Here is a 13,987-nt window from a genome sequence, read left to right on the forward strand (position 1 = left end):
CTACTGGTTACATTTTTATTTTTAATACACATAAAATTACATTTTTCTTTCAAGGGCTAAAAACATCTGTCTTGGGCAAAACAAGAAAGACAGTATACTTTCTTTTCCCAACACATAATATCTAAAATATTATGGGTTTTTTAAAATTGTTTCTTAAACTTCATAAATTACTCTTATGTCTTATTTGTTTGCCATTTCTTTTGCTGTGTTAAGTGTGGGTTCATTTTAATTCCTTTGGGGATGGATGGACGGATGCTAATCAGCTGACTGATTCATGGAAAGTGTACATGCAACAGAACAAAACATTGCATGGCCCTGTAGCATTTCAACAACCACTGGCATATTTACACCCATTACAACTATTCCATCTCACCCAGTTTCCTCATTCTCACTGACCCTCTACCTCACCAACTGACCCAGCCCGCGGTAAGTCAAAGCAAGCAAGTCACACAGTGCTGTGTGCTAAGCCAGGGGTTCTTCACTACATTGTCAAAAGTAAAACGGCAGGCTCTCCTTCCTAGTAGGCTGCTAACGTCTGTCCACCCTGGGAACCCACTGCTAGCATTTGAAATCACAGTACCACCACGTCTAACATCAGGGCAACACGCAGTTTTCTTCCTTTAATTATTTAAGTATTTACTTAGTAAACCCTTATAATGCAGAGATAGAAAATTCCTACTCTCATAAATGTTAACATTACACATTTACGGCAGAGGACACCCGCTCTCACCTAACTCGGGTAAGGAGTGAGAGGAGCGGACTTAGTCTTTGTTGTGGCATGGCCGTCTGAGTCCACACCGAATTCTTTGTTCACAGGTACCTTGAAGATGTTGTTCTTAAATGTTGCATTGTGGTGTTGTTTTAAATGCTGCTGTTGAGAGACTAGACATTAACTCTTGTTCCATCTGTTTTGTGGTGTGTCTTTTGTGTGCTTCTTTGTTTTCGTTTGGCATGCATTCTGCTTGGGTTCGTACAAACTTCAGTGGGTTTGTACAAACTCCCGACCCTTCACTCCTTGAAAAATCTTGACTATTAGCTCTTCTGGAAATGCCTGCTCTTCACTCCCTGTATTCTCTCCTCTGAAACACCGAATAGATAGCCATTAGAATGTCTGGATTATCCTCCACAGCCCAACTTTTCTTTCATGCCTTCCACCTCCAATCTTAGCATTAATCTAAAGAGTTGCTTGACTCAATTTTCCAACTTCCTAATGCATTCTGTGGCTATTCAGCTACCCACTGCATCATCTAAATTTTCTGCTTCAACTTTTTAGTTTGCAAGATTAATTAAAAATCATTTTTTTGTTTTTTATGACCATAACTTATAATGGCAAGTAGTGCTACAAAGTGTTTAGCACACACCAAAATACCGTCAACCTCACTCTATCTCTAATCTCCCACCGACATTAGTTTTCCAAGGCGGCAAAAACCAATTACCCCAAATTTAGATGTAAAGTAACAGGACCTATTCCCTCACAATCTCGGAGCCCAGGGTCTAAAATCACGGGAGTACCAGCAGGGTTGCTCGCCTCAGAAGCTCTGAGGACAAATCTGTTCCGTGCCTCTCTCACCTTCTGGAGGCTGCTGGCGACCCCTGGTGCCCCTTGGCTTGTGGACACACCCCAGTTTCTTATCTCTTCCCTCAATCTAAACATGGCCTCCTCCCTCTGCATCTTCTCCTTTTCTGTCTTTTATAAAGACACTCACCATTAGATTTGGGGCTTATCATGATCCAGGATGATCTGGTCTGGATACATTCTGAAATTCCAAGTAGATCTATCTTTTGGGGACTACAGTTTAACTCATGACACCCGCCACCCCAAGTCTTTCAGTTAGTTCTTCTGGTACTGATCTCTGCTCCTCAGCCACCTGCTGTCACTTCCTGAGATGTCAATTCTAAACCTGGTCTCAAAGTCTGTGATGGACTATGCAGATTCAGCTGTCTACCCATGCCATTCATCCCTCTAGCTCCCCCACTTCTATTAGAGTTCACATTAAATCTACACTCTGGGTTTCCTTTCTTACTGAACATGAAAGCATTGGTTCACCAAGCAACAAAGAACATGCATCATTATTAAAAAGCTTCATAATGTAACTCTGGTTCTTCTTTAGAGTGGATGTCTGTCTCCATCTTTTGTTTTCTTTCAATGCCAACATTTTCATTCTTCACAAACACTCCTAGAGAATTGTAAGACCTCTGAAGACTTGTTGCACAGTAAAAGAATCAAGTAAACTACCAGCTTCTTTTTCCTCAGAAGCCTACAATCCACGTGCTCAGCTGGACTCCATTCCATTTCCTAAGCCTGAGAGAGCTCCTCCCCTGGTAGATTACTAAAAGAAGGCACCAGTCTTTTCCCTGGGCCATTCCATTTCTCCAGGGATGGGATTCTCTACTCTGATGCTAAGGAGCATGGTCTGTGAACTTGGTCTGGCTGCAGAGTTTTAGATCTCGGCTACACTGGGCATGGGGTTATCACTGTGAATGGATTTAGACTTTCTTCTCATCCAGTGTTTCCCAGAGCCAGTGATACCACTCCAGGAGGCGTGGAGGAAGAGCAGGGGAGCATGAAGGAGGAATGGTCCAGAGGGGCTGCATAAGCAGCTATCTACCCTTTAGCCTGAATCATAGGTTCTAGTGAAACCCTGGTCGTGCCGAGAGTCAGGCAATGTGCTGCTAACCACAAGGGCTGCGATTTGACACCACCAGCTATTCCAACGGAAGATGAGGTGTTTTACTTTTAGGAGCTCACCTTGTAGGGTGGCTGTTTGTTTGTTTGTTTGGTCTTTATGGCAAAAAGGCTTTAATTGCTGAGGGGGTGGAGGTGGGGCAGTAGGCCAAATAAGTTTGGGAACCTATGGCCCAGTCCTTGTTTTCACAACAGAATTTCTCTCCACAGTCACTTCCATATAGGGCTGGCGGGGGAGGGGAGAGCTCTTGTACCTAGGGGTCTTCTCCCCCTCTAGCCTCAGCCTCACTCCAAAGTTTCTAAGCCCTGAGTCAGCAGCGCTGCTGCCTTACTTCAATGGCCTACTTACTGAGAAGCCACTTCTGTGGATCTTATTGTCAAAGCTAAAGTTCACCGACTTTCTTAGCTTGGCTACTAGTATCTCTTCCCTTCTTCCTGACCGGAAACTGTATGTCTTTTTAAGCCCACGTCTCATTTCCTGAGGGGTTAGGGCAGCTGAAGAGATGAATGTCTGCATTAAACCGATGTCGATTTTGTAGCTGGTTTTTTGTGTGCACAAACCCCTCCCCCTAGTTTCATGAATACACTTCCCAGTTCTATCTCTCTGAGTCTGACTAATGTATGCTTATTTTTAAAACCTTTCAGCCTAGTCGACATCTTCAGATATTACATCCTTACACCTGGTGAGCTTGCTTCTCTCTTTCGTAGCACTGGGCTTCCTCAGATGTTGAGCGATCCTCTACGAAAATTCTCCTACATTCTGTATACTTTAAGTTTGCCAGGACTGAAATTACAGGAACATGAGGAATGACAGAAACGTGCTATACATCCTGGTTAAAATTAGATTACCTTTGACATTTTCCATGAACACTAGCAAATCTTACCAGAAACAAGTTTTCCAATACCACCTTTTCAAAGCTAGCCAGAGACTCAGGACATGTCATTAAATGAACAATTACATGCACACAGTCAAGCAACTAGAACTGTGGGTCTGGCTCTTTTTTTCACTCTAATTAAACATTTTCCCGTCTGCTTTCTCATCATTAAGATCCAGGCTGGGGAGAGGCTGTCTGTCTGTTGCTGAGAGGAGGAGACTGAGTAAGCACAAGCTGCCTGTTGTAGGCCATTCTTAGCTAGGTCTACCACCCCTCCTCCTTAAAGTAATCATCATAATTCTTAAAGAAGAAGTCCCACAGATACAATGGCATTCCCTTGATGTCTCACAGGCTTTAGAATTCAAGCTGTCATTTTACCACTCCAGCTGCTTGCACAAATGGTCAAAAGGGAGAAGGAGCTGCGGTCAAGGCCCAGGTGCGCTTACCTTCTCCATTCCATTGGTTCTCTTGGAAGCTGCTGGGAGAGTGTGGGATAAATAGAGGTGAACAAATTCTGATCTCCAGCACCTGTAACAGAAAAAAAAATATATATATATATATAAATAAGTCCATTTATGGTATTTTTCAGGTGAAGATGCAAAAATGGGCTCTAGAATTTGATATGTCTATATAATTCTATATTCAAAAAATACCGTAAAACAAAATCTGAATGCACCTTTCAATATCTCATCTCAAAGCCTGCATCCTGCATGGCCTAGCGACTCTCTGTGGGGTGGCTGTGAGTGGGTCTGACTACCACCAGAGGAAGAAGAGCCTCAGAAAGGCTGAGTGACCAGAGACCAAGCTAGCCTGAGTCCACCCAGCGGGGCTCAGAGTCAGGCTCTACACCCAGGGCACACGGCTTCCTTCAACTTGGAGACACCGGCCCTGAAACTCTATGTGGCAAAGTGAGCATGGATTTCTTGATGAAAAATAACCTCAACCCCAACTACCATGGTCCGAATTCTACCTTGCAGGGCTGGATAGGACAGAGGCTGTACACTGGTGCATATGAGGGTTGGAGGTACAGGGAATCCAGGGTGGATGATACCTTCAGGACCAAGGGTGTGAGGGGCGATGCTGGGAGAGTGGAGGGTGAATGGGTTGGAAAGGGGGAACTGATTACAGGGATCCACATGTGACCTCCTCCCTGGGAGATGGACGGCAGAGAAGGGGGGGAAGGGAGACTCCGGATAGGGCAAGATATGACAAAATAACAATGTATAAATTACCAAGGGCACATGAGTGAGGGGGGAGCGGGGAGGGAGGGGGAAAAAAAAGAGGACCTGATGCAAAGGGCTTAAGTGGAGAGCAAATGCTTTGAGAATGATTGGAGCAGGGAAGGTGGGGATGTGCTTTGTACAATTAATGTGTGTATATGTATGGATTGTGATAAGAGTTGTATGAGCCCCTAATAAAATGTAAAAAAAGAAAAGGAAAAAAAATAACCTCAATTTCCCCTCAAATGTCAGCAGGAGCACATACTATGCAGTCACCTACATGCACTCGTGTGTCCTTCACAGTAATCCCTAGGGTGGAGGGCAGTCACTGCCTCACAACTGAGGAAGGTGGGCGCCCTTCTCTGAGAGAAAGAGCTTTATAGTACTGACTCGTAGATTCCCGTTACCAGCCCAATAATTCACACCTCCCATTGAATGCTGTTTTAATTCAGCTCTTTCCTCCTAACTTTCACAAAACTGAAAAATCCATTTATTTCTCATAAAACGCCAATATAACTACAATGTACTTAAAGCTAAAACAGAGCCTTTTAACAGACGAATAAAATTCTTTTTGCAGCAATTTTTTTTATTTATAGGCTCATACAACTCTTATCACAATCCATACATCCATCAATTGTGTAAAGCACATTTGCACATTCATTGCCCTCATCATTCTCAAAACATTTGCTTTCCACCTAAGCCCCTGGCTTCAGCTCCTCATTTTCCCCCTCCTCCCTGCTCCCCCCTCCCTAATGAACCCTTGATCATTTATAAACTATTATTTTGTCATAATTTGCCCTGTTTGACATCTCCCTTCACCCACCTTTCTGTTGTCCGTCCCTAAGGGAGGAGGTCACATGTAGATCCTTATAATTGGTTCCCCCTTTCCAATCCACCATCCCTCTACCCTCCTAGTATCACTACTCACACCACCAGTCCTGAAGGGATAATCCGCCATGAATTCCCTGCATTTCCAGTTCCTATCTGTACCAGTGTACATCCTCTGGTCTAGACAGATTTGTAAGGTAGAATTAGGATCATGAATAGTGGGGGAGGAGGAAGCATTTAGAAACTAGAGGAAAGTTGTGTTTCATCATTGCTACATCACCCCGACTGGCTCATCTCCTCTCGGAGACCATTCTGTAAGGGGATGTCCAGTGGCCTACAAATGGGCTTTGGGACTCCACTCCACACTCCCCCTCTCATTCACTATAATATTTTTTGTTCTGATGATGCCTGATATCTGATCCCTTCGACACTCGTGATCTCACAGGCTGGTGTGCTTCTTCCATGTGGGCCTTGTTGCTTCTGAGCCAGATAGCCACTTGTTTACCTTTAAGCCCCAGACACTGTACTTTTGATAGCCGGGCACCATCAGATTTTTTCACCACATTTACTTATTCATCTGCTTTGGCTTCAGCGGTTGTGTTGGGAAGGTGAGCATCATAGAATGCCAATTTAATAGAACAGAGTATTCTTGCATTGAGGGAGTACTTAAGTCGAGGCCCAATGTACAAATAAAATTCTTATACTCAGAAGATCCTCCCAGATGAAGTTAATCCATTTTCCAAATGGCTTTATATTGATCATGAGAAATCACTGGAAACTGATGAGGCTATTAGCCATTTGCTCATTTTGTTATGAACTTACAAGAAAAACTCTCACTAAAACCCTGTCAATGTCAGTTTACAGTGGAAAGTAAAACATTTCTGGTCCATATTAGCCGTATGCAGATTGCAGAGACAGAAAACACGGTGGCCAGACAAGAACACTGGCAGCTTCAAGTCTCAGCTCCACCATTCCCAAGCTTTATCATAGATGAGTTAACCTTCCTGTGCGTGCCTCCGTGAAAGCGGGCTAAGTACTATACTGCTAACAGTAACGTCAGCAGTTCAAAAGCACCAGCTGCTCCTTGGGAGAAAGATGAGGCAGTTAGACCCTGTAAAGATTTACAGCCTTGGAAACCCCATGTAGGGTCACTATGAGTCAGAAACGACTACATGGTAATTGGCTTGGTTTTGAGTTTTGGTACCTTCATGAACCACATGTGAAATGAGGGTAGAGTTGTGGGGAAGATTGGTCATTGTAATAAAATTCAAAAATACTCTCTCCCATCGAGTCAGTACTGACTCAAAACAACCCTATAGGGAAGTATAGAACAGTCCCAGTGATATTCTGAGACTGTAACTTTTTCCGGGACTAGAAAAGCCCTGTCATTCTCCCTAGGAGTAGCTGGTAGTTTTGAACTAGTGATCTTGTGGTTCACAGCCCAACTCATAACCACTATGCCATCAGGGCTTCTACCTTTGTAACAAAGCCTCACATAAATGCATAAGCAGCACACGTACACAGATAAAAATGGAATTCCCTCTCCCAATACCACCCCGAGCCCTAAACCTATCTCCTGGGGAAACCTAGGCAAACCTGGGATTTACCTATCAGGAGCCCTCTGTCAGGAACCACTGACTACACTCCTTCATGGAATTAATCCCTAGTCAATGCCCTAGATTTAAGCTTCAGACTGTGGGCCAATAAGCACATTTGCTGAGGACAAAGACCTTGTCTGAGATAACTGAGAATTTAACCTGCTCTGGCCCACTGGAGCTCCAAACTGCCTGGTAAGAATATTAGGGGAACGATGCCATCAGGATTTTCTTAGACTGCAAAGCTATTGCCAGCTGTAACATCCTTAAACCTTTGCACCAAGTAGTATAAAAATCAGAGATGCCTTTTAAGATGGGCGCAGAAAAGGAGATAGAGCTTAGCCATAAATCCCCCCCCCCAAAGAATTAAGGCCTCACTCCCATGACAGGCAATGAAACGAACAACGTATGCACTGTTTCCTGAAATAGCCCAACCGTTAAGTTAAAAAAGGAAAGTCATGAGCGCTTTGAGGCCTGAACTGTAAATGTAGCGGTGCTCCTAGGCAGGCGGACTTTCACTGACACTCCATGGGCCACAGAGGTCTGAGAAGGATTCCACCGTCCAAGAAAAAGCCACTCAGAGCAAAGCTGGGCTTAAAAAGGACGCACCATGTGTATTTCCTAACTCAAGAGGCTATTTTAAAAGAGTCAGGTAAGGCCTTTTATTTTAACAACTAAGATTTCTGTTTTTGGTGGGAGAGAAGGGGATGAATAAAAAAGAAAAGAGTAACTCAAGTACAATGCTACTTAAGTAAATGTGAGTGTGTACAAACATATACACTGCCCTGTTCTCGTTGGTAACAAAGAAAGCACATGCAGAAATTATGAGATGGGTGAGCTGTGGGAGCACAGTCACCAGGTGATGGCCTTTTTAAGACTGGGTGTACCCTGTCTGATATTGTGTTAGGCCAGGCTGACTAGACAAACAAATTCAGAGACACTCACGTATGTAAGAGAGCTCTATTATCAAAGAGCACTTGTATATTGAGAAAACATCCCAACCCAGTCCAGATCAAGTCCATAAGTCCAATATTAGTCCATATGTCCCACACTAGTCCATAAATTCCTCTTCAGACTCACGTAGTCACTTGTAATGATGCTGAATGCAGGAAGATTAAGGGCTAATGGGTGAAAAGTCTTCTGGATCCAGTGTCAATGGAAGCACCTCAGGGCTGGCACAGGTCTCCAAATAGCTTCTGAGTGTGTCTCCATACAGCTTGTCAACAGGAAGGTGAAGCAGGAGAGAGGAAGTTCCAGAATCCTCATGAGAAGGCCATTCCCACAAGGAGGCATCATCAGGCTGTGACCGCACTGTCAAGTCTAAATTCTACCCTTTCATTCGTAACACTCTCAAGTTGACATGAGATTATGTAACTATCACAGATACTTAACAAATAGGCTGGATGAACAATCTGGAGGAGAAAACAATGGGACTGACAGTTCCAGGGAGACATGGGAGAGGGGGAGGTGGGGAAAAGCTAGTGGTGTTAACAAACCCAGGGACAAGGGAACGACAAGTGATCCAAATGGGTGGTGAGGAGGGTGTAAGAGGTCTGGTAGGGCGTGACCAAGAGTAATGTAACACTAATAAAGGCTGAACATGATAGTGGGACAAGAGAAAAGTAAACGAAATAGAGGAAACAGCTAGGAGGTAAAGGGCATTTACAGACGTCTAGATAAAGGCATGTACATGTGCAAACATATTAATATATGAGGATGTGGAAATAGATCTATGTACACATATATAGATTTAGTATTAAGGTAGCAGATGGACATTGGGCCTCCACTCAAGTACTCCCTCAATGAAAGAATACTTTGTTCTATTAAACTGGCATTCCATGATGCTCACCTTCCTGACACAATCACTAAAGACAAAGCAGGTGAATAAGCAAATGTGGTGAAGAATGCTGATGGTGCCCGGCTATTAAAAGCTATAGCATCTGGGGTCGTAAAGGCTTGAAGGTACGTAAACAAGCAGTCATCTAGCTCAGAAGCAACAAAGCCCATATGGAAGAAGCACACCAGACTGTGATCACAAGGTGCCAAAGGGATCAGTTATCAGACATCAAAGAACAAAAAATCCTATCATTGTGAATGAGGAAGAGTGCAGGGTGGAGACCCAAAGTCCAACTGTAGGCAAGTGGACATTCCCTTAGCGGGAAGGGACGAGCCAGTCAGCAACAATGAAATATACAACTTTCCTCTAGTTCCTAAATGCTTCCTCCCGCCCACCCCCACCCCCCCATCCCACTATCATGATCCTAACTCTACCTTACAAATCTGGCTAGACCAGAGGATGTACACTGGTACAGATAGGAACTGGAACAGGGAATCCAAGGAGGATGATCCCTTCAGGACCAGTGGTGAGAGTGGTGAAACTGGGAGGGTGGAGGGAAGGTGGAGTAGAAAAGGGGAACAGATTACAAGGATCTACATATAACCTCCTCCCTGGGGGATGAACAACAGAAAAGTGGGTAAAGGCAGACATCAGACAGGGCAAGATATGACAAAATAATAGTTTATCAATTATCAAGGGCTCATGAGGGAGAGGGAGTGGGAAGGAGGGGGGAATGAGGAGCTAATGCCAGGGGCTTAGGTGGAGAGCAAATGTATTGAGATGAGGAGGGCAATGAATGTACAAATGTGCTTTACACAATTGATGGATGTATGGATTGTGCTAAGAGTTGTATGAGCCCCTAATTAAACGATTAAAAAAAACAGTAGGCTGGAAGGATGGTTGAAAATCAGAAGCCACAAGTGAACCATGTGTGAACGGAGGTGTGATAGAAACTTCCAGGACAGCTGCCTAGCTAGGTCTGGAAGTGCTGCCCCTCTGCAAGCAGGATAAGTTAAACTCTACCTTCAGGGGATCCCAACCCAGAGAATCACTCAGAAAGTGGGGTCAGGTCCTAGACTGCCCATTACCAAATCAATGTTTCCTTCTTTTTTTATGCCAGTTACATGTTCAGTTAAATGCAGTCAAAATTGCTGACAGACTTTTCAATGATTTATGATTATATTGCTGCATTCTCAGATTTTTGTAAACACATATTTAGGAAATTACGTAAAAAGAAGGCAAGTGCAGGGAAAAGAGAACCAAAAAAAAAAAAAAAAACAGTTTTAGTGAGAAGCGTAACTAGGTCATATCACATCAAATCCAACTTAAATCCTTATTCAAACATTTAAAAACAGAAGGGCCTGGGACTCGGTTGTGAGGGTAAGGGTTCCATTCAACACATGCACAGGTTTACTCCAACCCAAACCTGGCTAGCCATTTCTCTGTGATCAGTGGGTGGCTGGAGGAAGTTCTCTCAGTAGTAATGCTGATATTGGTCTTGCTGGGGTACCTTCAAAATGCGGGGGATAGTTTTTATGCAGGGGGGAGGCAATTTTTAAAAAACATTTTATTAGGGGCTCATACAACTCATCACAATCCATGCATATACATACATCAATTGTATAAAGCACATCTGGAAATTCTTTGCCCTAATCATTTTCTTTAAAAAAAAAAAACATTTTATTAGGGGCTCATACAACTCTTATCACAATCCATTCATATACATACATTACATACATCAATTGTATAAAGTACATCTGTATATTCTTTGCTCTGATCATTCTTTTTTTTCTTTTCTTTTTTTACATTTTATTAGGGGCTCATACAACTCTTATCACAATCTACACATATACATACATCAATTGTATAAAGCACATCCATACATTCTTTGCCCTAATCACTCTCAAAGCATTTGCTCTCCACTTAAGCCCTCTGCATCAGGTCCTCTTTTTATTCCCCTCCCTCCCTACTCCCCCCTCCCTCATGAGCCCTTGATAATCCACAGATTGTTATTCTGTCATATCTTGCCCTATCCGGAGTCTCCCCTCCCCCCCTTCTCTGCCGTCCATCTCCCAGGGAGGAGGTCACATGTGGATCCTTGTAATCAGTTCCCCCTTTCCAACCCACTCACCCTCCACTCTCCCAGCCTCGCCCCTCACACCCCTGGGGGGAGGCAATTTTGAGGTCAAGTTTAGTATCATATTTTTTTTTACAAAATTGAAATGAACACCTTCCAAAGTCGTTGAAGCTTTGCAACACGCTTACAGGAATGCTGCCTCTCGTGAAACCACAGCGTTTAGATGGAGCAAGCATTTTAAAGATGGTCAGGAAGAACCCCAAAACTGAGCAAGGGCAAGAGAGCAGCTCATATTTTGTGGGATTATAAAGAGACTTTTCCTCAGCTTTGTCTCCCCCAGTGATATGGCAAACATTAGCGCTATTGGACAGCATATGATGGGAGGTCAGATGCTTAGACACATCCTCCCTGAAGGCAGTCAGTTGCCAGACTACTGTCTGGGCTCACTCCCTTCTTTAAGCACAATGGGTTACTTTTCCCAAAAGGCTTGGGGCCATCAGTCTGGTCCCTATAGGTGGGGTTTATATCCTACTGATAATGGTTTCTATAGTGAGCCAGAGAACAGGTCAAACTGGTTCAGTGACATCCAAAATTAAGCTGCCTCCCTGAATCTAGGATCAGTCCATCTTGTCACATGTGTACCCCCAATAACTCCCCTTCCTATTGCATGGATACCTCAGAACATCTCCCTCTCATTACTGTATAACCTATAGCACAACCCCTTCCTGTGACGTATGTCTTTACCAGTAATTAGGGGGGTTGTACACTCCCCAAAGTATATAAACCTTGGTTATCAATATAGAAAGTCGGTTCTTCCCATCTTTTCTCCCCCATCCTCGCTCCCCTGTTCCCTTTCCCCTTGCCCTCCTGTCTCTCTCCAAGTGGACCACCAAGCAGGGCTGAGGTGAGCATGATGCCATGAATTGAGTCTGACTCCATTATTTCAAGCTCTCTTCTCTCTCCTGTTCTCTATGACTTTACTATAATCTTTACTTATTGTTGCTGTACAACTGTGCCTATTGAACCTATTGAAGTTGTGGGGTGCTGGCTCTGGGGGGAATTCACGGAGGCAATCTTGCTAAGATTTTTTTTCCTACAAGACACAAGATGATCAAGGGTCTTAATTGGAAGAAGTTTTATGAAATCAGAAAACTGCAAGATGAGAAAATTAATCAGGAGAGGTACACAGCTGATTTTTTTGTTCTCACCTGATAATGTGCCTGCACATTCTTCTGAGGTTGTCCTATGAGATTTTCATTGGGAAACCTTACCCCATCCACCGTCCATCCCTGATCTTGTCCCTTCAGACTTTTCTTCCCAAAACTCAAAGAACACTTTAGAAGAATATGATTTAAACTCTTTGGGGATGCCAAGACTGCCACTTTGATATGATATAAACCAAAGAGCACAGACTAGAGAGATATGCACACACAGATCTAGGTGTACAGACAGACCTAGGTGTACAGACAGACCCTCATGAGTGTACAGACAGACCTAGGTGGAGGGGTGTGTCAAGAAACAATAGCTTCATTCTTTTATTTGTTTTTCAGTTTCATGAAGGTTCTCTGGTAGTTACATAATCTATTGTCAATTTGAGAGGATTAAGAGTGAAGGAGTAGACTTTAGCCTGTCAATCAGGTCTCAGCTTGACTAGCACATTTGGAGATAAAAAACTCCCTGGAGGTGGGACACACACTCAATCCCTGGGAGACATTCTTGTTGATAAGTCATATGGAGACAGGCTGATGGCAGCCAGAGCCTTGGAGCTGGAGAAGCCACGTGGAGACCACTGCCAGCACTGAGATACTTGTAACACCACTGGATCCACAAAACTTCCCACCTACTGGCCTGTGATCATCCTGCATTCCGCATCACTGTATGTGTTTCCTGAGTCTGAAGAGGATTTATAGACTGGTACCGGACATATGGGCTAATATCGAACATATGGACTTGGACTGGACTGGAATGCTTTCTCAATGTACAATCGCTCTTTTATATAAAATTCTCTCATACACATGAATGTCTATGAATTTGTTTCTCTAGTCAACCCACACTAACACAGTTTCCATGATTTTGTAGCAATATACTTTTTACTATTCCTGGTATAAAAAATTAACTATGTACACAAACATCAAAAAAACTATCAAATATCCAGCTTACAAAGCACAAACAAGGTAACTAAAATACAAATTTATCGGTTCAAGTTTAGATCCCCAGCAACAAGATACTACAGGTATGGCCACTTTTGAAAATACTCTTATTTTTTCTGAGATATCAATTATAAGTAAACACAGTAACCTATAGTCTGTGTTTTAGAACCACAAGGCCATCATTAAGATGACACCGACCAAAACCTAGTAGCACACACACGACAAATTCAATCCCCTGCAATGCTGTGCAGGACAAGGTCTGGTACAGATGAGTCTGTAGTCAGTGAATCACAAACTGCTATCGTAACGGAGACATCATTGGTTTCATACAGGTAACTCTGGATGACAAACGGGTTCTGTTCAAAGTCTTCCTTTAAGTTGAATTTGTACATGAATGGAAAAGTTCATATGCAATGACAATTAAGTAAATGTTTGTCTCGATAACATACCTCTCCATGCATAAAAATGTTTTAACTTCAAGAGACATTAAAAGACCTATAACATAGTACTGCTTTGTTAATAATAATGTTTTGATGTGTAGTGCAAAGCATTACCTTTTATTATATCTATTTTTCAATAACGGGTTTTATGGTGGTTGATTTGTAACTAAGTGAGATGTTCAGACCCCAGCAGGGCTGCCTGGACAGCATTTGTCTTATCCTCCCTTCCACCCAAAGGACAAAGCAAAAGTTATACTCATTTTATACATGTACCCTTTT

The 13,987-nt window shown here is 43.1% G+C and overlaps 1 protein-coding gene across 1 annotated transcript in view; it reads right to left on the minus strand.

Annotated features, from left to right (window-relative positions):
- Window positions 1–13,987, minus strand: part of TRAPPC10 (trafficking protein particle complex subunit 10) — an 88,947-nt gene that overhangs the window by 54,267 nt on the left and 20,693 nt on the right. Inside the window, exon 2 of the mRNA XM_075542230.1 lies at window positions 4,008–4,089. Within this exon, the coding sequence (XP_075398345.1) occupies window positions 4,008–4,089 (82 nt within the window). The remainder of the gene's footprint in view (window positions 1–4,007; window positions 4,090–13,987) is intronic.

Source organism: Tenrec ecaudatus, chromosome 2, assembly GCF_050624435.1.
Source record: "Tenrec ecaudatus isolate mTenEca1 chromosome 2, mTenEca1.hap1, whole genome shotgun sequence".
In the NCBI taxonomy this organism is placed as follows: Eukaryota; Metazoa; Chordata; class Mammalia; order Afrosoricida; family Tenrecidae; genus Tenrec; species Tenrec ecaudatus.